General features: G+C 43.2%; 1 protein-coding gene across 1 annotated transcript in view; it reads right to left on the minus strand.

The window, feature by feature from the left end:
* The window catches only part of CHUK (component of inhibitor of nuclear factor kappa B kinase complex), a 30,053-nt gene extending 7,082 nt beyond the window's left edge, over window positions 1-22,971 (minus strand). Inside the window, exons 1-17 of the mRNA XM_081191637.1 lie at window positions 22,821-22,971; window positions 20,357-20,451; window positions 19,365-19,479; window positions 18,012-18,081; window positions 15,284-15,372; window positions 13,242-13,331; window positions 12,826-12,950; window positions 11,124-11,231; window positions 9,640-9,775; window positions 8,539-8,733; window positions 7,552-7,654; window positions 6,067-6,190; window positions 5,321-5,472; window positions 4,485-4,546; window positions 3,737-3,846; window positions 1,760-1,809; window positions 1,018-1,114 (exon numbers count right to left, since the gene is read on the minus strand). Coding sequence (XP_081047763.1) covers window positions 1,018-1,114; window positions 1,760-1,809; window positions 3,737-3,846; window positions 4,485-4,546; window positions 5,321-5,472; window positions 6,067-6,190; window positions 7,552-7,654; window positions 8,539-8,733; window positions 9,640-9,775; window positions 11,124-11,231; window positions 12,826-12,950; window positions 13,242-13,331; window positions 15,284-15,372; window positions 18,012-18,081; window positions 19,365-19,479; window positions 20,357-20,451; window positions 22,821-22,940 — 1,841 coding nt within the window. The 5' untranslated portion in view covers window positions 22,941-22,971. The remainder of the gene's footprint in view (window positions 1-1,017; window positions 1,115-1,759; window positions 1,810-3,736; window positions 3,847-4,484; window positions 4,547-5,320; window positions 5,473-6,066; window positions 6,191-7,551; window positions 7,655-8,538; window positions 8,734-9,639; window positions 9,776-11,123; window positions 11,232-12,825; window positions 12,951-13,241; window positions 13,332-15,283; window positions 15,373-18,011; window positions 18,082-19,364; window positions 19,480-20,356; window positions 20,452-22,820) is intronic.
* Window positions 22,972-25,011: the final 2,040 nt, after the last annotated feature.

Genomic DNA, 25,011 nt, shown 5'->3' on the forward strand with positions numbered 1-25,011 from the left:
GTTTTGGGACTACAGTTCCCATCATCCCTGACCACTGGTCCTGTTAGCTAGGGACGATGGGAGTTGTAGTCACAAAACAGCTGGAGGGCCAAGTTTGGCCATGCCTGAACTAGGCATTCTAGCAGGGACCAATGATAGTCTGGACAGCCACAGATTAGCCACCCAACTATTCCTCATTGTCAGGAGTACACAGATATATTTTTCCCTCACAACCAGGATACAGTGGTACCTCAGGTTACATACGCTTCAGGTTACAGACTCCGCTAACCCAGAAATAGTACCTCGGGTTAAGAACTTTGCTTCAGGATAAGAACAGAAATCATGCTCCGGCGGCACGGCGGAAGCGGGAGGCCCCATTAGCTAAAGCGGTGCTTCAGTTTAAGAACAGTTTCAGGTTAAGAACGGACCTCCGGAACAAATTAAGTACCGCATTTTTTGCTCTATTAGACTCACTTTTTCCCTCCTAAAAAGTAAGGGGAAATGTGTGTGCTTCTTATGGAGCGAATGCGGGCTGCGCAGCTATCCCAGAAGCCAGAACAGCAAGAGGGATTGCTGCTTTCACTGCGCAGCGATCCCTCTTGCTGTTCTGGCTTCTGGGATTCAGAGTATTTTTTTTCTTGTTTTCCTCCTCCAAAAACTAGGTTTGTCTTGTGGTCTGGTGCGTCTTATAGAGTGAAAAATACGGTACTTAACCCGAGGTACCACTGTATTTACCGGAAGCAATTTAAGAAAAACAAAACAAAACTAGACACAGGCATCTATGTGCCTTTTTGAGACTTATTTGTACACATCTAGCCTCTCTTCCCTTCAAAACTGCAAACAATGTAAACAACTTAATACTGTTAGCATTAAGGGACAGAGATAAAATCAACGAAAAGGGTGACTATAGAGTGGACACATCTTAAACTTAGCACAGGCCTAACATGCCTCATGGGCTATCTATATATGTATGCTTAGTCATATATCAGATTGAAATGAAGATGCAGGAATCTGCAGAAAGAGGGATGCACGTTGTACCTAAGATGTTTGAAGAGTTCCTTGAGCACGCGATCTTGAGTGTGAACTGTATGGACTATGATCTTCACCATCTCTGTGCTGTCACTGTAGGAATGATCTGAAAGGGATACCTGTCACGTGATCAGTACAGTGCTCCTCTTAAAAACCATTTTTTAAAAAACCACCAGATAAACATCAAAAAACATTGACAAGAAGAAAAACTGATTTACACATTTCCCATTACTAAACACTGGTTAGTTGTTTAGGACAAGTCTGAAACTGTAGGCTTGATAAACGTAGCTAGAATATTTTGTAATCGCACAAACCTTTCATTTCTAATGGTTGCTTCATGCCTCCCTCTTTTTCTTTTGCAATAAGTTTAACAGACTGTTGTAAACACCATTTAAAAAACTGCAGAAGTGATGTAGTTAGGTGGCAAAAAGATGGAAACTCATAATTAATGCTACAGGAACGGGCAGCAGAAAGTCTACATATTCTAAATTCTTACCCTCTAACTGAGATCTGTTAGAAATGATCATATAAACTTTGAAAAGAATGAAAAAAACAAACATGCAAGGCATGTAAGCAATTCAGTCGCTCACTTCTGCTTTTTCTAATCTGTTAAATTTAACATTCCAGAATGTTCCCGGGCTTGCTTAACATCCTTTGCCGACAACCTCTGTCCAGATCAGCACTTGCCTGCCTTACTGTTCTTTGCAAAACCTCCCATTTAACACAAAGTGTTCTGGACCCATTTCCATACCTGGGGGTCTTGGTTTTAATTGCTTGTAGAGTTCTATAGCTCTTTGCTCACTGTAAAAAAATAAAAATTGTAAGCACAGTTTCCTCTCCCTTTTTTTTTTTTTTTTTTTTGCTATCAATTGTGGCATTTCCAGAAATGAAATCGGTTTAGCCAATCAATCAATTGGTGTCACAATGTAAAAGCTTTGAGTAAAGGGGGGGGGGAATGTATTTTTTTTTCACCTGGTAGAAAGTAACGGCAGCTAATTCTCAGCAAGTTATTTTGACTCGCTCTTGGGGGAGGGGGGTTGGATCTGTTACGCACACAAAATTTGTGTATTAACCTCCTGTCCTCGTTTTCAAACTTGTTTTTATCCTTTTTTTGTAAGTCATTTTGGTTTCATTTTTTGGGGGAAATCAACTAATGAACAGTAGGAAACATTTTCATCTTAAGCAAGATAGACGGGCAATTCCTACACATACAGGTCTATCTGCAAGAAGACCCAATCTTCTCTCCAGTTTTCATGGTCAAAACTGGCTCTAAATAAATCACAACACAAGATCATCCAGGGCTTTCATTACTATATGACTGCCTAGAAAAATGACAACCAGCCAGTCAATTTTGTGCACCAGGGATCCAGAATGAACCAACTGCTGAAGTCTTGACACATTTGTGTGAATTCACACAATGTGCAATTGAGACCCAGGACAGGTATCTAAGAAGGGTCAAGGAAATACTGGTTTCATCTATTAGATAGCAACCGTTTCAGGGCGTCATGTGGTTAACCACAATACCCTAGAAAAGTTACACACCCCAGTAGGCACTTTAGCATAGTGGAAATGGCAATTTTGAACCTGAGTGTTCAAAAGTCAATACAGTGGTACCTCGGGTTACGAACTTAATTCGTTCCGGAGGTCCGTTCTTAACCCCAAACTGTTCTTAACCTGAGGCGCACCTTCACTAATGGGGCCTCCCGCTGCTGCCGTGCAATTTCCATTCTCATCCTGGGGCAAAATTTGTAACTCGAGGTGCTACTTCCAGGTTACCGGAGTTTGTAACCTGAAGCGTTTGTAACCAGAGGAGTTTGTAACCCGAGGTACCACTGTACTCAGGATTCTCATACTTCCAACTCTTAAATTGTTGCCCAATATTCTAAAAACAGATTTAAATATATCTTTGATCTGCAAGATCCAACAAAGTTGTCCTGTTTGCACAAGGACTTCAATTTGCTCTGCAGGGCTGGGAGGGAATCCAGAACAGAACTGGAAGGAAGGCAGGGGGAAGCAGGGGTTTCATTGCACAAGTTATACCCACAAACATTAGATGTTACGCTGAGCACTTGGCACAGGATTGCAAAATTTGTGACAACTAATAATGACCAAAGTCTACCAGCCATGTATTGTTGAGCAACTGAAAGGGCACATCTTCCTTGCTTATTAAAATCGCAGACAAGCAGCAAAACAATTAATGGCTTGGCTGTTCATCACACCCAGTTGGTGGACTCAATCCTTGATGGGTTTTCACTGTCCAGTAACTGAATGCATGTTTTTTTTTAGTGCAAGTAGGGAGAAGCAACTCTCTCAGGCTTCTTTTCAGACCTTAAGTTCCCTACATATACAAGGATATTTGCTCTATGCCAAAATTACAGTATTATTTTAAACAATACTTTTTTCTTAAAATAAATGTTTAGAGGTACTCTCATTCTGACTCAAGAAAATCACCATTTTATAGTTCAAATTGGGAAAAATACAGTAAATGGACAAAAGTACAAAGATTCACAAAATGTTTAGGGGTATGCGTACCCCCAGAAAAAAGCACTGATTTTAAATACTTATACTATTATTAGCCATCTAGGTCCTGAATAGTGGAGAGACTATTAAAAAAATCCCCACACTAACACAGTGCAAAAGAATAAGATACTAACAAATAATGGAACACCTTAAACTTGTTAGCCTGCAAAAAATTACAAATGCCTATGAGAATAGCTTCTTTTCTTACAGATTCTCCATGAGTTCGCCCTGACGTCGTGCATGGGGACTCCTCTGCAATTCTACAATCTCTGTGTGCAAAGCCATGATCTGCTCATCCAAGTAGCCAATATCTCCAGCCTGAAAACGAGAGAGAATTCTATATACTGGGAAGTATCTCAAGGGAGCTTCTCCTCCCACTTTTGATAGGAAAGTGTGTGCATGTGCACACCGACGGTGGCGATTTGTTCAGTTTCTGTTAATTGATTCTCATGAAAACTTACAGATTCTGGCTTCACACAATTAACTCCAGGCAGTGTCAATTTACTCTTGGCAGAAAGCCAAGGTCTGCTTGACCTAGAAACTATTTACACTGATTGGTTAACGACCAGCACTCAACTCTGTTATCTAGGAATGCTAGCACAGTTTGGGGTTAGGTGTGTTGAAGGAGTAGAAGTGCTGTGTATGGTTAAGAGAGAGAGAGAAAGAAAGGATTTATTTGCTTTGTTTTGTATGCAGAAACTCTGCTTTTTTTCCCCTTTTAATAAATCCTGTAAATAGTTATTCTGAGTCTAGCTGACTAGTCATTTCCACCTCAACTAGCTTCTTCGCTGTGCAGGAAAACTCTGCTACGTTTGGGCTAAAGCCATTAGGGCTATGCCTGACACTTCAAAGTTCCATGAAGTTCCACTATGCGGTGGTAAGATTCTGCTGTGGTGAGGCAGACTGAAAGCCCCGGTTAATCACTGCACATTTCACAGCATTTTCATATTCCATACCTGTTCACACTGCAAGGCCTTTTCTTCCATTTCTTTCCAGGCTTTCAGCATCTTTTCCGAGGCTTAAAGAAACGTATTTGGGTTAATTTAAAGCAGCAACATGCACTGAAAATAAACAGCCTTTATTTTTAAAAACATGCACATTTTGAAGTGGTGATGCCGATGAATTTCAAAAATCAGATCCCCTTTTGAAAAACCTTGGCCAGCTTATGAGCTCAAGCCGGATTTACAACGGATTTACCTGCCAGTCACCTGCCAGGCTTGGATGGCAACAACTACAAGGCTTTGCTTGACACCAGCCATTTCTCTCTGCCACTGGCTCCCTCCTACTTTATAAGGCGAAGTATGCTCTGAATAAGGAGGGCTAGGAGAGGGCAGGAGGCAAACTCCCCTGAATTTGGCCTTGCTGAACTTTGAAAGATTATAGGAAGTAAAGCAGCACTGCAGCCACAGTTGTGGGGTGGGGCATCCTTGTACAGATGGGTCTCAAAAGCAGATCTATCCTATAGTTAAGAGCTGGCCTGCCCATAAGGCACCTGTCTCAAGCAGTGGACGTCCCACCACTTCCACAGCAGAGAGGGAGGCATTCTGATGCATAGCACCACCACTTCTCTTCCATGTTCCCGGGTGAATAAGCCGAGCAGCAACTCTTTGAGGAGCTCCCTGGCTCCTACTGAGTTCAGTGAGAGCTGGGGCGCAGTGGTAGCGGAAGTGGGGAGGGGATCACAGGGGGGCAGGAGGCGGCAATTCCATTTTGCCTTAGGTGGCGAAACGGGACAGGACGGCCCTTCCTATTGCTAAAGCGGTCCTGAGCACCAGCTCCTCCAAACACTTACATATCCCGTATGTCATCTGATCACTGTATTTCTCCAAGTCAAGGTGGATGCTCTGCTGAAAGAATTTCAGCTTTGCTTTCAGCTGCTGAGATGCTGACACCATGTTGTTTTTCATCTTGGTTAAATTGGCATTGTACCTAAGAAGACTCAGCCTAGACAAGCCAAACAAAGCAGGTGTTAGCAATTGCTTCATGGTGCGGAGAATTTCTATTGTGTCTGCATGGAGCTTTAAGAAGTCCACATCCTGGGTGTCAGGTGTGGACTTCAGGTGGCTCCCCCAGGCCTATCTACACAGCCAGCAGGACTCTCCTAAGGTTACACCTCCTTTCCCCAGCCCTTACACTGGCCCTGCTCAGTGCTTTGGCCTGGCTGAAATGTGCCCATGAATACCACTTTCTTGCCCATCACTGACATGCAACCCCCAGAAAATGATCCATAAGTGAATATGGGAGTGAGGCTGAAAAAAGCTGTAGGGGTATTCAAAGCATGAGGCCCTTGTCTGTCTCGTCTTATTGCTTACTGCTCTGCTTCAGTCCCCCCACAAAATCTTATGCCATCAGGAAGCCACTATAATTCTGTTGTTAATAAACACTCACCATGCCCTGTATCCCATATGGATTTCACAGACACAAAGAAGTAAACTCTACATTTTTTTGAAAAAACAAAGCTATGATTTTTTGGGTACCCTGAACACACACTTGCTACCCTTTCCCCCGCTGATCTCGGTTACTGAATCGCTGGCTTACATTGCAGCTCTTTGACCTTGGAACAGCCGGCTGTAATCTTCTTTTAGTCCAATGATGTAATGCACAGCTTCAGCCCATATCTTACGAAGCTGCACAATGGGCAGCTGAATTTTGCTCTCTTGCACTGTGCAAGGAAGGAAACATAACAGCCATCACTACTGAAAGCATTAAGATCTGCAATATAAAAAGCTACCAGTGCATATTTATTAGAGGCAACCCAGAACCAGAACAGTTATAATGTTTAACTGTCTAAACAAGAGACATTTTCGAACTGCACTTAAAAAGAACACCTGAAATCTAACACATCACCATATCAAATGGAATGCAGTGGTACCTCAGGTTACATACGCTTCAGGTTACAGACTCTGCTAACCCAGAAATAGTGCTTCAGGTTAAGAACAGAAATCGTGCTCCAGCAGCGTGGTGGCAGCAGGAGGCCCCATTAGCTAAAGTGGTGCTTCAGGTTAAGAACAGACCTCTGGAATGAATTAAGTACTTAACCCGAGGTACCACTGTAGTACAGCAAAACATGAGATTGAGTTCTTCTGATGATTCTGGCTTGTGGGGATGTCTAGGCTGGTCCCTCCACTGGACTGATCAAACTGCACAATAAAATTGGTGTTGTAATGTTTAAAACAAAGATTGGAGTTTTCCATGGGACTCATAAAGCAGGAAATTGTGGGAAAGCAAGAGTGGGACTCAGCAGCTATGTTGCTCTTCCAGACCTGATTCTTCAAGTACAGGGAATAGAGTTTTAATTGCTATGGAAGACTTTCCATCCGTTTCATACACAGATGGAATATTCCCTTCTACCTTGAAAAAAGCTATCACTACATAGTACAGGGAAGCTTTGCTCTTCTTGTTTCTAGACTGCCTTCACTGAGGAGAAAGCTGCCTGAGGTACTGCTAGCGCAACTTGCAAAGGTACAAAGGAACAAGAAGACTCTCAATCCCACCCACTGAGGGATGAAACAAGAAGGGAAATGACTAGCTAGATTTTGTAACAAAAGAAAAGGTTGGTGGGGCAAGGATGAGGGTAAAACTCTTGCGCATAAATAACAGACCGTGATAAAAATGAACAAAAACATGGGAAGTCCAAAAACATATGGCATAATTGGTTTGTTCTCGTAAGAATGTCTTATTAATGGTCTGAAGTTCCTCATAAAACTTTATCAAGCATTGTATTTGGCAATTAACGCACACAAAAATGTCTACTATAATGCTTCAAAAATCCTAACCAAGGAAATGCAAGGAACGTCACCTCTGAATACACTGCTCTTGCAACTATTATGGGCTGAATTTGTGAAACAACCGACCATTGCGTTCCCCTTACAGTAATGGCATCATGAAATATATTAGCTGCACTGCGTCACAGCAGATACAGAACAATTAGTCCTCCTAAATAGTATTTTATTGCTACGGCTCTGAAAGTTATGTCCCTGCTCGTAACAACTAATAATTAGGTCTGAACTGCAATATACTTACCAATATAATTTACACAGTCAGACAGACTCCTAGAAGCAAAGGGGCCTTCGTAGATAGTTTTGCTTTTATCAAACAAGTAAACCATGTAGCTATCCCAGCCTCTCTGCCAAGGAGAAAAGAGAAACAAACAAGTCAAGAATTCCCACAGAAACCTTGAATAAGTAGCTGTAATTCAGAGAACCATGATTACACACTTAAGACAAAAAAAAGAGGCGGCCACCCCAGGCACAAGTCAACTGTGCAAAACTACATGGATTGTGTTAAATTGTTGTGCAAGCAAAAGTTGCTCCTAGCACAACAAGACCATCCTTGTCCCCCCCCCCCAGCTCACACGCCCCAGACTACTCCCAAATTTGCTCTGGATGGGCAGATTTAGGGTGCACACAGAAGGAAAAGGTTCTGCCCCACAAGGAAAATCCATGTGCTGACAGAACCGACTGTAGGCAGGATTCACAAATTGCATGGAGTTGGACTAGATGACCCTCAGAGTCCCTTCCAACTCTACAATTCTAATAGTCTGCTGAACACGACTCTTTGAGTCTGAATCGTCAATATTTTAATTTTTTTGTCTCAACAGAACCAGAAAACTCATGTATGAACTGAAAAAGATACAAGGAGTACAGGGGAAGAGCAGAGGAGGAAGAAGAAGAAGAAGAGAAGAGTTTGGATTTGATATCCTGCTTTATCACTACCCAAAGGAGTCTCAAAGCGGCTAACATTCTCCTTTCCCTTCCTCCCCCACAACAAACACCCTGTGAGGTGAGTGGGGCTGAGAGACTTCAGAGAAGTGTGACTGGCCCAAGGTCACCCAGCAGCTGCATGTGGAGGAGCAGGGAAGCGAACCCGGTTCCCCAGATTACAAGTCTACCGCTCTTAACCACTACACCACAGAAACTTCACCCTTAACTGCAGGCAAATAAAAGGCTGTGCTCTGCTGCAAATACTGGAATATATTCCCGTTTACTGGAATTAAAAAGGGAAACTTACTACGCCATCAATAACACACTGAGAGGCTGGCTTCCGAGGGTCTAGGCAAATTCCCATCTCAAGCAAAAGCTCTTGGTTCCCTGTGCTTATCCCAGTCTCCGACTCAATGCGAGACTGGAGAGAATGGAGACTTTCCTCAGGGAGCAATGAAAAAGACAGGATCTTGGCAGACGTCATATTTAAGATGTGAACTATCTGAAAAGGAAAGAAAGGCACACATACTCAACCCTAAACCAACAGTAATTTAGTCAGAGAAAACCAAAAGGAAAACCAACTCATTGCCCCCCCAAAAAGAAGATGACTATATACACATACATAAAAATGCCTATGTATGTTATATCACTCTAAGCAGAAATCCCTCTAAGCAGAATTCAGGAGTTTGTCTCTACCTTACGTTGCTAAGAAGTTGATTTTTTAAAAAATTATTATGTAAGCCCCCAGTATTAAAATTATTTAAATAAAAGTTTGGGTCAACAGTGCCTTCCCCTGAAGACCTAACAGCCTTTCTTCTCCCCGCAACTCCCGCAGGCTTGCTTCTACAAATTGCCAATGGTATTTTCTATCCTTTAGGCCAGGGCTGGGGAACCTTCAACCCATGGACCAAATTTGGCACAGGTTCAGGTTCCAATTTGGCCTATTAGGCAGTTTCCCTCAAACCACACCCACCCGCCTGCACCTAATGTTGTATGTGAAACCAGGTGTGAGGCAGGGAGAGCCATGGCTGGATTGGATTGTGACAGAGCTTCCTGTTCGGAACTTGACAATGCAACTGAGCGCTGCAGAAAGCAGTGACTCCAAGCCTGCTGATTAGCACTAAGTCCTGCGTGATACTTGGAAGCCCTTATTACCATCACCTGATGACACTGTGATGACAGATGAATGGCTATATTTGGCTTGCTAGCAGTAGATAAGGAGGGCTGACCCACTGGCCAGGTCGGGTTCCCTACCCCTCCTTAGCCAAAGCAGAGCATTCTGCCACAGCACTGCAAAAATTGTGTTACGAGATTTCAGAGAACAAATGAAGGTAGCTTACTAGCTTGTGTAATGGTAATGCATTTAAACAACCTCCTTTTAATCCGGGCATGCCGTATCAGAACTTACCTTCAAACCCAGTATTTGATCCATTAACTGGAAACATCTCAAATTACCAGTTTCTGGGTCCGGACCACCCCCTCTCTGCTGTGGATCCCAATTTAGCATCAGTTGCAGCCAGCTCTCCATCATTTCTACAATTATACTAAACCAAAAACAAAAGCACAGTAGACAATGGTTAACAACCGTTAACCGTGAACAACTGTTAATACCTAGTTTATCAAAAGATCTTACTTACTAGATACTTACTAGTGTAACCATATAATGTACATTATGAACACAAGGATGCCGGAACCAGTAACAAGAGGAGGGGATAGACATTTGTGTAAGATTAATAAACCACAGAACAGCTTTGACATGGATATATTTCCCATACATAAACCAACAAAATTGACTGATATGGGCACAGTATCCTCCATGACATTAATCTGGAAAAGAACATCAGATTTGTATCTAGCCAGTTTAGTTTTCTTTTTTTCGAAATTCTCTTGCATATGCCACGTTCTTTAGAGTTTTTCCATTCTCAGCTTTGCTTCCAAGGTTCATCTGAGTTCCTAACTACGTTAACAAGGAAGATAGGTGTACAAAAGGTTAAAATAGTCTTAAACCTATCTTTGTTTGCTCATTCACCTATTTACACACAAACAAAATACCCATTAAATTCTGCCAAAACATGAGAGAGGAAACATGGAACACAGCAGCCAGAGTGGTTCAAGACCTCTGTGGTCAGTTTCTGATTCCCTGCAGCCCAGAAAGAAATAAGAGATACCAGAGAATGAAAGACCATCAAAAGCATTACTTGCCTACATGGGGAAGAAGGCTTTGCAAAGTGAGGTTTCCAGGGAAGCTATGCTTTAAAAAGGCATCCCTCTGTGTGTGCATAAGTGAGAAAATGATGTAAAAAGTGTAGATGTATGCACAAGAGAGAGAGAGAAAGGCAGGAGGAGTTTGTGGTGGTGATGAACTGAAAATAATTAACACTATTTCTTTTACAGTCAAAGGGAAAAAAATAGTGGGGTTATTTTAGTTTCACCCACTGCTAGCATGTGACCCCCCCCCCCAACAAATTCTCTCTGAGGGAATATATCCCCTTCAGGGAAGAAAGGTTGCTCATTCTTACTCCAGAGCTTCAAAAGACAACTATCATTTTAGATGAGGTATGCTACCTGTAACCAGTGCTTTTTTTCTTTAAAAATGTTTAGGAATACTCTCATTTTCCTACTCATAATGAAATACTGCCCCTCAATGAGGCCAAACTTAAGATTCACAGAATGTTTAGGGGTCTACATACCCCTGAGTCCCCCAAGAAAAAAGCACTGCTTGTAACTATCAGAGAAAAGCAAGCTAGAATGTATTTGGACCAGAATATACTTTGGTAAAAGATTATACCTTAGAACCTCCACCTGACACTGTATTAAGAAAAAAGAGCAGCTGAACAGATTTGCACTGCAGAATTCGAGCAATTTAAAGGAAAGCAGGGGATTTAATGTTACCTGCAGAGGCTGTTGGGATTTGGCAGGTGAGGACTGAATCTAACTTCCCCAGTCATCTCTTCCCACGCAAAAATGTATTTTGGATCTTTTTTCTTGATTTTATCATGCCTGTAGAAAAACAGTGAATGAAGGATTGAAAAATAACTGACAACTCAACACACTGTGAAAGAGATTACAGTAATCCCTTATCTTATGTAGAGGGTTCAGTTCCAAGGGTTACGTGTACAAACAAAAATTGTGTATAGCCGAAAGCTTGGAGCTACCCGAAGGTGATCATGTGCTATCAGACAGAAACCCACAATTTACTTGCTAGCTCACCAGGGGCTATGCCTCCGCCCTCTGGTGAGAAAAATACCCAGCATCCCCTTTCCCTGACTCTCTTATGTAAACTCGGGTTGGGAGAAAACAATGGCAAGAGTTTTTCCTGCTATTCCTTATTCTATTCGTACCTTAGTGTAAGTGACATAAGACTCCTCTCTCCCCCCCCCAAGTCCTTTGCATTTGCTAGGACCTCCCCAACCTTTTCAAATGGGAGAAATTCATTCTGCTGCCTTTAATCCTCTTCATATCTCAGAGGGAAGAAGATTATGACAGTCACAAAAGAGGCTGGCTAGTAAGCCAAGTCAATACATGTGAATCCATCACCGGTGATATCCTTGGCTGAATCTATAGGCACTTGTGACACCCACATGCAACACAACACTCATAATTGCTTCCTTGGAGTGGCTATGACCTCTTCATTTTCTAAGGAACAGAACATTGCCCGATGAGTGCTTGAATATTACAGTAACGCTGCAATATTTAGCAGCTGCAACACGAGCTGGTGCAAGTGCATTTAGATCCCCAGCAACTGCTCCACAAAATGATAGCCTGGAAAGCCCTTGACCAGCTGAAGGTATTATGCCAGATAAGTGAGAGACTTATTTGGGGAAGGAATATTCACAAGGAAAACCCTTTTGATTTCCTCTTGTCTTCAAGATGGGTGGACTCTTTCCAAGTAGTCCACTTCCAAAAGAGGGGCTTCCCAGGTATATGCAACACTGATATGATTTTACTCTACTAGCTCTTCTCGGGTGGACAGGAAAGGCAAGCAATTGTCTAATAGCCCGTTAGTTTGAGATAGTGGCCATATCCCCGGTCATTTACACTGCAAGTGCCGATTGGACAAACCATTGTTTAAAAAGCTTCATGTTGAGTATGGTTCTTTGAGTGGCCTAAATAGTGCTGTTAAGCTGGGCCACAAATCAGAAAAGTAAATTTGGCTTGCAAGAAAGAGGGGGTGCTCCTCCCCAGGTCTTTCCTGCCTGTCCCCTCCTGGAATGAATGGGAGGCTGATTACAGATCCCTCCTTGCACTAATCAAATTAGCTTCAGTTGATCTTGCAGAGGAACTATTTGTTGTCATTGTTCCTAGGGGTTTATTAAGCATAGTTAAACTTCATAGTGTGTGATTGGTACTATAGCCAAGCCCTCCCTCTCCTATGCCAGCCTGAATATTTTTGGAGCACCCACCTGTGTGGAAAAGGATCAACAGATTTGTCTATACTGATCTTGAATGTATTCATTTGCTCTCAAGCCCCCTCCAGCTCTTCTTCATCTTCTGTGGTGATGGTTTGTACTTGTATACCTTTGTGCAATACTTGGCGAAATATGTCAAACAAATAAAACTTTCTTGCATACAAAAAAGGGAAAAAAACTCTTACCAGGTAAAAGGCTGCTGGTTATGTAAAAATGGTCTAAATCCTGCAATGCTCTCAAAGACAACAGTTCCAAAGCTCCAGAAGTCTACAGAAGTTGTATATGGCTTATTATCAAAGAGTTCTGGTGCCTTAAAAAAAAAAGTAAACAAGATGCAATAACAACGGCAATAATAATAATTTTTATTATTTATACCCTGCCCATCTGACTGGGTTGCCCCAGCCACTCTGGGTGGCTTCCAACATAATATGAAAATACAGTGAGACATCAAACGTTAAAAACTTCCCAATACAAAAAACATATGAAGAACACTGCAAGTATTTCGCTATAATTCTATAGTTAAGAGATGCAATGCATAATGCATAGAAATGAAAACTGGGGGAGTTTTTGCTGCAGTGAGCTACATCTTTAAAAGTCTTACCAAATACTGTAAGGTCCCAACAAAAGATGTGCATAAGCTTCCTTGATCCAGATCCTTGGCATATCCCAAGTCTATTATTTTGTGAATTATCTGGAAATGAAATCAAATACAGTATATTCTTCATTTATGCTACTTGACCTTTCTGCTGCTTTCAACATCAAATCAAACATCTTCACCCATGTCAGTTTTAGGAGCTCTGCAATTTGCTCAGTTAAATTAAATTAATTAACAAAATGCCTCAACCACTTTTCAGCTACTGGTACCAAAGTGGCATACAGACCCATTTTCTTGTCCCCCCGTCCTTCATGTTTCTTTACAAACTTCTTCCTTCTCCTCCAAGTTTTTGGCTCTTTCCTTTCCTCTCCACACTTTAGGAAATTCTACCATGGTCCTAAGCAGCCTCAAGAAGGCCAAGGTATCTCTTTTTACTTTCCCTTACTTTTAATTTTGCCAGCTGTCTTTTGACATCTGAATATCACCTTAAACTCTGTGTGACAGAATCACAATTCTCACCCAAATCTTCTTAGGTACTTTATTCTGTTTTACTGGTGTTTGTTAAACTACCTCTCATAGCCTGCAGCTTAAGGTTCATATTTCTCTCTCTCTTTGGTTTTTAAGAACAGGTTCATATTTGATTCCTTTTTTTCCTTGCTTCTCACAGTGAATCTGTCGTTAAAACCAACACCCACTGACTATAGAAAACTCACCCATGCCTAGATACCCATAGCACAAAGACTTCACATTTACTCGAGATATTTAGAAGGAAGGGAATTTGTGTTTTTACAATTAATGTCATTTCTTTTGTACTGTAATCTTTTAATTAGTTTTTTCCATCTCCATGCTGACTTCTGATCTTCCATTCTGAAGTCTACAGCCAGAACTGTCTGATTAGTTGCTTTAGCAGGACTCAATGCCTTAAACTAATAGTCATTATCCATACTACTCTTGCCCCAGAATCTCACCAACCTGAAATCATCATTGAACTGTAATCTGCTGCCTAGCTCAATTTATTCAGTTTTAAACATAATCCTCCCTTGTATTGGATTGCATCACTTAAGAGCAATAAACTACTACTTCCTTCCTTCCTTCGCTCCCTCCTCCACACGGACAAGGCAGGGAACATCCATACACCACCCCCTCAACCATTTGATTCAACTGCCACAGAGGGCCATAATAGCACATAGCCCCAGAGAATTGCACAAAGTGAAACAAGTGGCATTGCAGTAGAAAGATGAGGAACCTACCAGGGCTACTAGCACTAGGAAAATTTGGAAATTTGCTTTCCCCCCCCCCCCCAAGATGACAGTCAAGAGACTCTGTTCACGTGTACCCAGTGCTGTGGAAGCTGGCTCAAGGTGCAATGCCAAGTCATGGAGAAGCATGACCTAATCCTGCACATAGGGCAAAACCAACCTCATAGGTGTTCCCACCTGATTAGCACACTCCCATTGAGGTGCCAATCTGGGGAGAAAGGGGGGATTAATCACAGGAAAGCACTTCCCTCATTGTGTCTGTGTGTAGAAAGCCAAAGTACGAGTAAATTCCATCCGATTCACCTCAAGGAGAACTTTACTATAGCTTATCTGGCACAGCCTAAGCAGAGTGTAGGGGGTTCTGCAGCAGACAGCTCAGATCTCCCAACTCTTTTGTTTCTATCCTTGAGGTTCCCGGGTAGAACTGGTACTCACTTCAACTTCTTATCCCATTCCCTCCTCTGCAGAAGATGGTCAAAAAGAATCAAGGTGGTCCCAATAGTCCCAGCAAATTCCCTGCCTCTCGTTAGTTTGCTTCGAACTCCACCCCCTCCGCAACACGACAGCTGAATAATGACTAAGTAGACCCATAGCAGAGCTATGCAAGCTGTCCCTTTACCCTCCACATCACTGACACTACGAAAGGATTCCAGTCAGAATATTGAAACTATACACCAGATTTTGCAGCTGATGGCTGAAAAATAGGCCACAGATGTACTTCTTATTGCATCCAAGCAAAATTAATATTTGTAGATAATCCGCTCAGATCATCCAAGGCATGTCACTTACTTTTCCACCTTCTTCCTGAAGAACAATATTCTCAGGTTTTAGGTCCCTGTGTATTATTCTGTTTTCATGCAAGTACTGGATACCATAACCTAGAAGTCCAATATGTTTTGGAAGGGGAGGGGGATGTTAAGGAGAAAAATACCTTTTAGAGAAATTTACATCCAGTCTTTCTTTGACTATCTATGAAGTATATAAACAGCAGAACATAGATGGAGGTACGGGAGGATGAAATTACTCTAGCCGAGTGTGCATTTTTTCAGTTCTACTCTATCAGCCAGCTTTGAATACACCACCTTACAAGGTTTCTAGTAGTAGTGGATCATTTAGATTATTTGTATTTCTGTGCTGAAACTGTCTTACATGTGAATGAGATTGTTGTTGCTTGTTTTTTTGGGGAGAGACATTACACGAATCCTCAAGATAAGAAATGGATTTTAATGCTATTTGAGCTCTCCTCACATGCTAGCCACACCAACATGTAGAATGCGCAGTGGGGTTCCATTACCCTGGCCCCCCAATATGTGTGTTGTACATAGGTTTCTGAGCAGATGAATCTATATGCAATGCAGGGCTGTCAGGGAAGGGCAGGCCAGGGACCTACATGACATAGATGTCAGGGCCAACAGTGTTATATTTATTCTTATTCTGTGAACTGCATTGAGTGCTGCTTAACACTGAAAGGAAGTATTACAAAATCCAAATGCCTAATGCAGGGGACTCTGAACAACATCACAGGCTGGGTGATTTTAGCATGCCACTCTTCACATTTTGAGCATCCCACATTTGTTAATACTCTGCACAATTTTAATCACCAATTGTGAAATACTGGAAGCAGTCAGCATTTTGTGACTGGTTTTATTTCATATTGGTGTTTCATGTACTGCTGTATTCTTATTCTCCTGCATTTTATGGTTTAGCTCTAAATGTTGAATTATTTCAATATGGTGCTTATTATACAGTGATATTTTTGTATGAACTGCATTTTTGTCATATTTTTTCTTCTTTAAGTTCTTTGTTGTTTCAGTTTTCTATACACTGCTTAGAGATATTTTCTTATATATTAAGTGGTATACAAATGGTGTAAATAAAACATAAAACAAAATATGTATAGTATTTATGCGAGTTATAATGTGTATGGAAGTTTTTGGACGTGGAAATGTTGTTATTCTAGTGGCAATGTCAAATTTCTCCTGTTTTGAACAGAATGGCAACCTCCCTAAATTATCAGGTTGCTAGCCTGGGAATACTCCTTGATTTAGCCTTATTATTTGTTATATTTATTAGAAACACCCCACCCCGAAAAGTGAAAGCAACTTACAGAAATTAGCATTAAAAACAAGGATAAAACATCCTAAAATATGTAAGTAATATAGAAAAACAGAACCAGCTGAACCCCACCCCACTAAAAGATGAGCAGAAAATTAAGGTCCAAAGGCCCGGGTGAATGGGAACGCTTTTGGCTGCTCCCTACAAATAGAGATTGCATCAGGCATCACTCTCTGGGGACAACATGCTCTCTGTTAAGAGAGCCACCACAGAGAACACTGGTTCTCATATCACTACCTTCTGTTCCTCTCTCAGAAAAGGCACATGGAGAAGAACCTCAGATGATGAGTGCAGAGTCCGGCTTCATGTGGAGAGAGGCAGTCCTTGATGTACTGGGGTTCTGACCGGCAAAAGGCTTTATAGGTCAAAACCAGCACTTTGAATTGGGCTCCGAAACTGGCAGTCAATGCAACCATGCTAGGATTGGTGTTATGTGCTCAAACCATTCCACCCGGGAGAACAACCTGGCCAATGGTACACCAGCTGCAGTTTCCAATTTGTCTTCAATGGCAGCCTTATGTATAATGCCTTGCAGTAAACAGCAAACCTTGAGGTCAAGTGTCCTCAGTAGTGTGGAGTACTTTTTTCTATCTTAGGCTAGTAGATGAACTGTACTCTGTCCCAGACAGTTATAGTCTGGTAAGATTGATATCTGCTCAGGTTAACATCCCAGTTAGGCTACTGCAACAAGTGAGTTAGGCATGTTAGGGAGTATCTGACCTAGATGGATGAAACAGGAAGCCTAGTCATCTTGGTTTCTTTATTCTACTCAGGGAGGAGCACACAGAATGACTGGGCAGTATGCACCAATATGTAATAAGGAATAAAGTCTGGTTTGTTGTTACACGTGAATGTGGTCAATGACAGAACAATATAGTTAGGGGTATCATGCCTGAATCCTAAACTGAGATCAGAATCTAAGGCAAAAATCTGTTTTCATTTTAGAATTCATATTTCTAGACATCATTTGAAAGCGCATGGCCCGCATTTCCTGAATTGCCAAAATGGAAGGAGTGTTGGGGCAGACGTTAAAAGGAAAGCTCTCTCTGTCCCTCCTAATGATGGCTGGGTTCTACTACCATCATTTGGTGTGCCCCCTCCAGTTCAATATGCACCATCATTCTAACTGGTGACAAATATTTTTTCGATCTATAGAATCCAAAATAATTTTACATTCAAACAGTGCTATCAGAATCAATTAGGCAAGCTAAGGAAAGTCATATGAGGTCATGAGTACTTTGAGGTTTTTTACAATCAAGTGGTATATAAGTTTTATAAATAAAATAAACAAACAAATGCTAAAATTAAAGGGATTTGTGCATCCTAAGTTTCAAGGCAAAATTAGCAGTCTGAGAACCACAAAGGCTTGTCGCAAATGCACAAAAGGGAACAGCTGACTTACCGATGTCGCTAAGAAGAGAAAGTATTTGACTCTCTTTAAGGCCGCAGCAATTTTCCGGTAAGTTCAACAGCTACAAGGAAGGATAAAAGGTTGACATTTGATATACAGTTCAGCCATCAATATACTATACACCCTTCTAAGAATGAAATAATTTATGAGCAAGCAATTGCTTGGAGAACACAAAACCTATATGAGAGAAGCCTCTGTATACACTTAAAATGAGGATCTACTTCAGCAATCTATCATATTGTCCACAAACATCTTTAAAGCAGAAAACCATCCTATACAGTTAAAATAAAAAAAATTTTTCCAGTAGCACCTTAAAGACCAACTAAGTTAGTTCTTGGTATGAGCTTTCGTGTGCATGCACACGAAAGTTCATACCAAGAACTAACTTAGTTGGTCTTTAAGGTGCTACTGGAAAAATTTTTTTTATTTTGACTATGGCAGACCAACACGGCTACCTATCTACTACTGGAATCCTATACAGTTGTTACGTTTAAAATGGAGGGGCACTGCCTCGTTCCAAGACTACAGTGGTACCTCAAGTTAAGTACTTAATTCGTTCCGGAGGTCTGTTCTTAACCTGAAACTGTTCTTAACCTGCAGCACCACTTTAGCTAATGGGGCTTCCTGCTGCCACTGCGCCATCAGAGCACGATTTCTGTTCTCATCCTGAAGCAAAGTTCTTAACCCGAGGTACTATTTCTGGGTTAGTGGAGTCTGTAACCTGAAGCGTATGTAACCCAAGGTACCACTGTACTTATTTCTTTAATATACTTATATCCCGCCTTTCTGCCTGGTAACAGGCCTTCAGGGTAGTTCAGAATAAAATAAAAGGCTAAAGGAAAAGTAATTTCTGAGGGTGCTCTGGTCTAACTAAACCAAGGGTGGGGAACCTTTTCTGGTCAGCAGGTCAGAGAGTTATCTTCCCACCCTTGGTGGGCCAAATCTGACTCATAGTGATGTCAGATGGTACCTGAGGCTCTCAAAAGTATCATTTGCTTTTGAGAGAAATAAGCGTGGCCTTGCTTTGGTCCCATCCATCACAGGTTCCAGCCCCACCCAACACTGGTATGCAGCCCTCAGGGAATACAACATAAAAAGGTTGCCTGAACTTGAGCGAAGGGTACCATTTGTTTCCCTTATCCCATCTAGTTTGACAGTTGCACACTTACTTCTCCCATGCTCCCTAAGTCTGGCATGCAGCACAAGTCCAAAATAACGTTGTCAGGAACATCAGTCACCTCAGGAAATGATAACAGCACATCACCCTTCTCCACATACTGCGCCCAGCTATAGTCCCAAACCCAAAATCTAAACGGCATCAGTAGTCAAAGGAACAGGCCGTACCTTCCTGAGATCTCCTTTGCAGCAATATTCCATAGCCAAAAGTGGGACATCATTGACAAGGAAATTCATCTCGTCAGGCACTTCACAGGCTTTTACAATATTGGGATGGTTCAGCCTAAATAAACAAAGGAAAAAAATTGGAAGTATTCTGAAAATGCATACTACTACAGACAATCCTTCTGAATTTCATGAAGCGGCACAGTATCAAACATTTTGTTTTGAAAACTGGGATAGATAAAACCAAACTTAGCTTAATCAAGCCTATACTGTTGAAAAATAAGATGGGTATTCTGAGAAGCAGCACAGCAGCTGCAGCGGCATGCCTTCCAACGGAAGATGCTGCTACAGTGTCGAGTGGTGACTCTCAAAGAACAGCAACTGGATGGCCGATATGCCTTCTGCTTCCAAACAAGCCTCTTAGAGCACAGCAGCAGCCATTACAACATCCCTCTACCCACCAGGCAGAAAGAAGAATTCGGAAGGGGACACTAAAATAACAATGAAGCAGCAGCAAAACTTCAAAATGGGTGCTGAGATGTGCAAAATCAGAACCATCAAATGCCAAACGCATTCCAAATACACCTTCCTCAGGGGCAAAATATGACTGGTTACGATTGTCTACAACTAGCAGGAGAATATCCTTCCTTCAGCCCTTCGTCTTCACAACCCCATGACTGTGTCTGTATGTGGTTGTATCCTGGATGGGAGAGAGAGATTGCTTTTGTCTCTCCACCAATGGATTCCAGGTTTAGCAGATATCTTGGCACGAATAAGGTCCATTGAAACTGCTTTCGGGGGGACCCACCAGCAAAGATCCAGCCTTTGGGTTAATGGTGACAGAAATGCAACCATTGAATCACAGAACTGTAGAGCTGGAAGGGACCCCATGGGTCCTCTAGTCCAACCCCCTGCAAGGCAGGAAGATCATACCAGATCATACATGACAGATGGCCATGCAACCTCTGCTTAAAAACCTCCAAGGAAGGACCTACTTTTTCATGATCTGGATCTCATGGCACCACCGATCTTTGTTTTTCACACTTAGTTCCAAGCGACATGACTTGATTGCTATCTTCGTACCCAGATCCTACAATTGACAGGAGAGAAACCAGAAGAGAGGGTTAAAATGTATTACCACAGCAGCATCTTCCACATCTAGAAGGAGCTGTCCAGGCATTTGTAGGACTATAGCTATCCTCTTCTGGGATACCCCAGCTGCCCATGCTTTCGTTTTAAGCCCCTTTTTGTGGAAAATTAAGGGAAAGCATCAAAGGGGTATCCTACCCAACTTCTTTTCTTTAAGGTGATAAACAAAATACAGTAAACTGAAGACGAAAAGATACAGAAATGTTCCCGAATGTCAAAGCAGGTTTGGAAGCAGCATAAAGCTGAACAATATGTATTGCTGGTGTATCATTCGGAAACACTAACAAAAAGACCCAAACCCCACCCATTTCCTCAGAAATCTGTTAGGCTGGTTTATAAGTGTATCCTTTTGTAATAAATTAGGTTAATCTCAGTTACCTCTTTAAGGCTTATTACACTTTTTAAGTGTGTTTGTGGGAGGGGAATTATTGGTTTGTTTGTTTTGGTTTTATGTATTTTGCATTAATGCTTTGTATTTTTCTGTTGTGAACTGCCCTGGGATCTTCAGGGGAAGGGCAGTATACAAATTTAATAAACTATATATAGATTATCAAACATTAATTATTACTTTTTTGCGTTATTTTGTGAAATTTGGCATGCTGCTCTGCTCGATTGCCGAAGAAAAAAAAGAGGGGGGAGAGGGAAAGCCACCTCCTTCAAAGCAGTTTTAGGAAAAATGACAAAGCAGGGCATTTAGCTGAAGTGCCAGGGGTAAACTTAAAACCTCTTGCATTGGCTTGGGGGTGTCGGCTGGCTTCGAAAGCAGACACCTTGTTTTCTCAACTGGGCAGGAAGATTGTGATCTGAAGGTGGGGGATAAGTTACTTTACTTCTTCTTCCCCCCTTTCATCCCATTTTATCTTTTAGATCTCACCACCTCAACATTTTGAATTTTTAAATTATTATTATTATATTTTATTATTATATCATTTTGGGGTTTTTTCTTTTCTTTTCAGTATCTACTTCTCCATACCCTCCTTCACCCCCTTTTTCTATTTACTTACTATTATGCCCCCCTTCCCTTCTCTTTTCTGAATAAACAAACAAAGAAAATAAGAATACTATATATCTATAGGCATACTGGGGGCGGGTTATTGGGTTGCTGTTTTTATTTTGAATATATGTATATATATAGAGTTTATATATATATATATATATATATATATATATATATATATACACACACACACACACACACACACATACATACATATAGTTTTATACATACATACACACACACACATATATATATATATATATATGTGTGTGTGTGTGTGTGTATATATATATATGCAGGTTTTGGTGTCTTCGGGTATCTTCCCGTGTAAGAGTTGGGGTGTCTAGGCGACGTTTCGACGAGGTCTCACTCGTCATCTTCAGGCTGGTGCTTTCGGCTTCTTGTTACTAGAACAGAGCTAACAGGGCTCTGTTCTAGTAACAAGAAGCCGAAAGCACCAGCCTGAAGATGACGAGTGAGACCTCGTCGAAACGTCGCCTAGACACCCCAACTCTTACACGGGAAGATACCCGAAGACACCAAAACCTGCATTCCTGTACCCGTGAAAATCTACGAAAGCATATATATATATATATATAGTTCTGTGAACCGCTCTGAGACCTCCAAGTATTGGGTGGTATATAAATTTAATAAACAAACAACAACAACAGAAGACGACAACAACAACAAGACCACCATCACAACAACAACAACAACAACAACAACAACAACAATAATAATAGAAGACCACAGCGCAGGGCCAGATTTAGGTTTGATGAGGCCCTAAGCTACAACAACAACAACAACAACAATAATAATAATAATAGAAGACCACAGCGCAGGGCCAGATTTAGGTTTGATGAGGCCCTAAGCTACTGAAGGTAATGGGGCCCTTTATATTTCCAGCTGCCCTTTGTCAACAACAAACTGTCAGCACTGTTTTTCTTCTTGAATATATGCTATATGGCAATTTACGGACCTAATAGGTATCTCAAGCCATTTGCACATAACAAATGGGAGTCTACACAACACAAAACACTGTTGCTTTATGTAGGTTTTATTAGTTTTGTATCTAATATTTTGGAAATGTACACCCCAAGAGAGTGGGGCCCTAAGCTATAGCTTGTTTGGCTGATACATCCGTAAACCCGGCACTGCCACAGCGCAGGGAAGGCGCCTGCGCGCCTTGCTATCAAGAGGCGGGGAGTTCCGAAGGCCACGAAAGGGCCGAGTTGCTTCGCGTTCACCCCCCTCCCGCCCTCCTCCTGAGGCGGCTCCCGCCCCCCCCCCGCAGCCCGCCCCCGCGAACCCACCCGGTGCTGGTAAAGCGAAACGTTGCCGAAGCCGCCGGTGCCGAGCCGCTCCCGCATCTCCCAGGGCTCGCAGGCGGCGCTGCCGGGCGGACCCCCGCGGAGGGACGGCGGCCTCTCCATCCTCCCTCCGCGCGGCCCGCCGCTCGCCTCACAGCCGAGACAGCGCCAGCTCTCGCGAGACTTGAGGGCAGGCCCAGAGGCCGCCGGCGTCGTGGGCGGAGGGAGGGAGGGAGGCGCTCCCTGGAGACCGGGGGGGGAGGGGCAAGGGGCGGAGCTTGGCTTCTCCTCTCCCTTTCCACCAATGATCTCTCTCTTTCTCTCCCTCTGCCCTCATTCTGCGTTTTCAATAGATTCGTTGAGTTGGAATGGGACCCCTCCGGGTCATCCAGTCCAACCCCCTGCCAAGCAGGGATCTCATCTGGGTAGAATACTGAGCCGAGCAGGCTTAACGGTATGACACACACATATAACACACACACACACACATATATATATAATTTTATAAAACAACAATAATAATTATTATTACACACACGCTGCCTTTTTTCTGGGGGTACGCATACCCCTAAAATTTTTGAGAATCTTTGTACTTTTGTCCATTTACTCTATTTATTTTCCTGATTTGAACTATAAAATGGTGATTTTCTTGAGTCAAAATAAGAGTACCCCTAAACATTTTTTTAAAAAGCATGGGTAGGCAAACTAAGGCCCAGGGGCCGGATCCGGCCCATCGCCTTCTCAGTCAGGCCCGCAGATGATCCGGGAATCAGCGTGTTTTCACATGAGCAGAATGTGTGCTTTTATTTAAAATGCATCTCTGGGGTATTTGTGGAGCATAGGAATTCATTCATCCACCCACCCACCCAGGATAAGTAAAGGTAAAGGGACCCCTGACCATTAGGTCCAGTCGTGGCCGACTCTGGGGTTGTGGCGCTCATCTCGCTTTATTGGCCGAGGGAGCCGGCGTACAGCTTTGGGGTCATGTGGCCAGCAGGACTAAGCTGCTTGTGGCGAAGCAGAGCAGCGCACGGAAACGCTGTTTACCTTCCCGCCGGAGTGGTACCTATTTATCTACTTGCACTTTGACGTGCTTTCGAACTGCTAGGTTGGCAGGAGCAGGGACTGAGCAACGGGAGCTCACCCCGTCGCAGGGATTCGAACCGCCGACCTTCTGATTGGCAAGTCCTAGGCTCTGGTTTAACCCACAGCGCCACCCGCGTCCCTATTGCAGACCGCACATCCCTGCATATTTTTGCATGAACTAAACCATTCAGTAAACCCATTGTTACACCATCAACACTGTTGAATGAATGAATGCATCTTCATAAATTCACCTTGCATTTTAATTATGCTTCGAGATTTGGTGGCCCAGTCCGTAGAGCATGAGACTCTTCATCTGAGGGTTCGAGCGCCGCTTTGGACAAAAGATACCCGCGTTGCAGGAGGCTCGACTAGATGACTCTGGCGACCCCTTCCCACTCTGCAGTTCTGTGATTGCAACTGATCACTGCCATCGCTCTCACTGGAGACGCGTTTCTGCTTTAAACGGTTAAACGTTGCTGCAGTGTTGGTGGCCCCCCTCCCCCAGCCACAAGATGCGGGGGCGGCGACGCGTGCACTGGGAACGTGGGCACGGCGGTAGGCGCGCGCCGAGAGAGAGAGAGACAGAGAGAGCGCGCGCGCCAGCTAGCACCGGTCCATCCGCTCCCCCGCGGGCTGCAGGCATCGTGCGAATCGGGTTCGCCTCCCCCCCCCCCCGTGGGCCACCGGACGGCGGAGGGATCCCCTACCCATCGCGGCAGCCGGCAGATCCTCGCCTCCCCGCCGCCCGCGGGTGCTGCCTGCAGGCAAGGCGCGCGGGGCGGCGCGGGATCCGGAGGATCCGCTTGCCAGGGGCGCGCGGTAAGCGGAGCCAGCCCCTCGCGCGGACGCCTGCCGCGCTTTGGCCCTGCCATGGATGCGGCAAAGCGGGGTGGGGGGAAGGAGGGTGGCGTTGGGGCTCGGGAGTGGGGCTGATAAGTGGGGCTGGGGGGCTGCAGCACGTACTGGGGCCGAGGTCCCTTCGCTGCCCCCCATAAAATATTTGGAGGGCCTGCCGCAAAAAATGGGCATTGCCCATCCAATGGCTTGGGTGCGCCCCGTCGTGCGATCAGTGATGTGGGGTGGGGCTTACCTACCCCCTCCAATATTT

Source organism: Podarcis bocagei (genome assembly GCF_964188305.1).
Source record: "Podarcis bocagei genome assembly, chromosome: 4".
Lineage (NCBI taxonomy): Eukaryota > Metazoa > Chordata > Lepidosauria > Squamata > Lacertidae > Podarcis > Podarcis bocagei.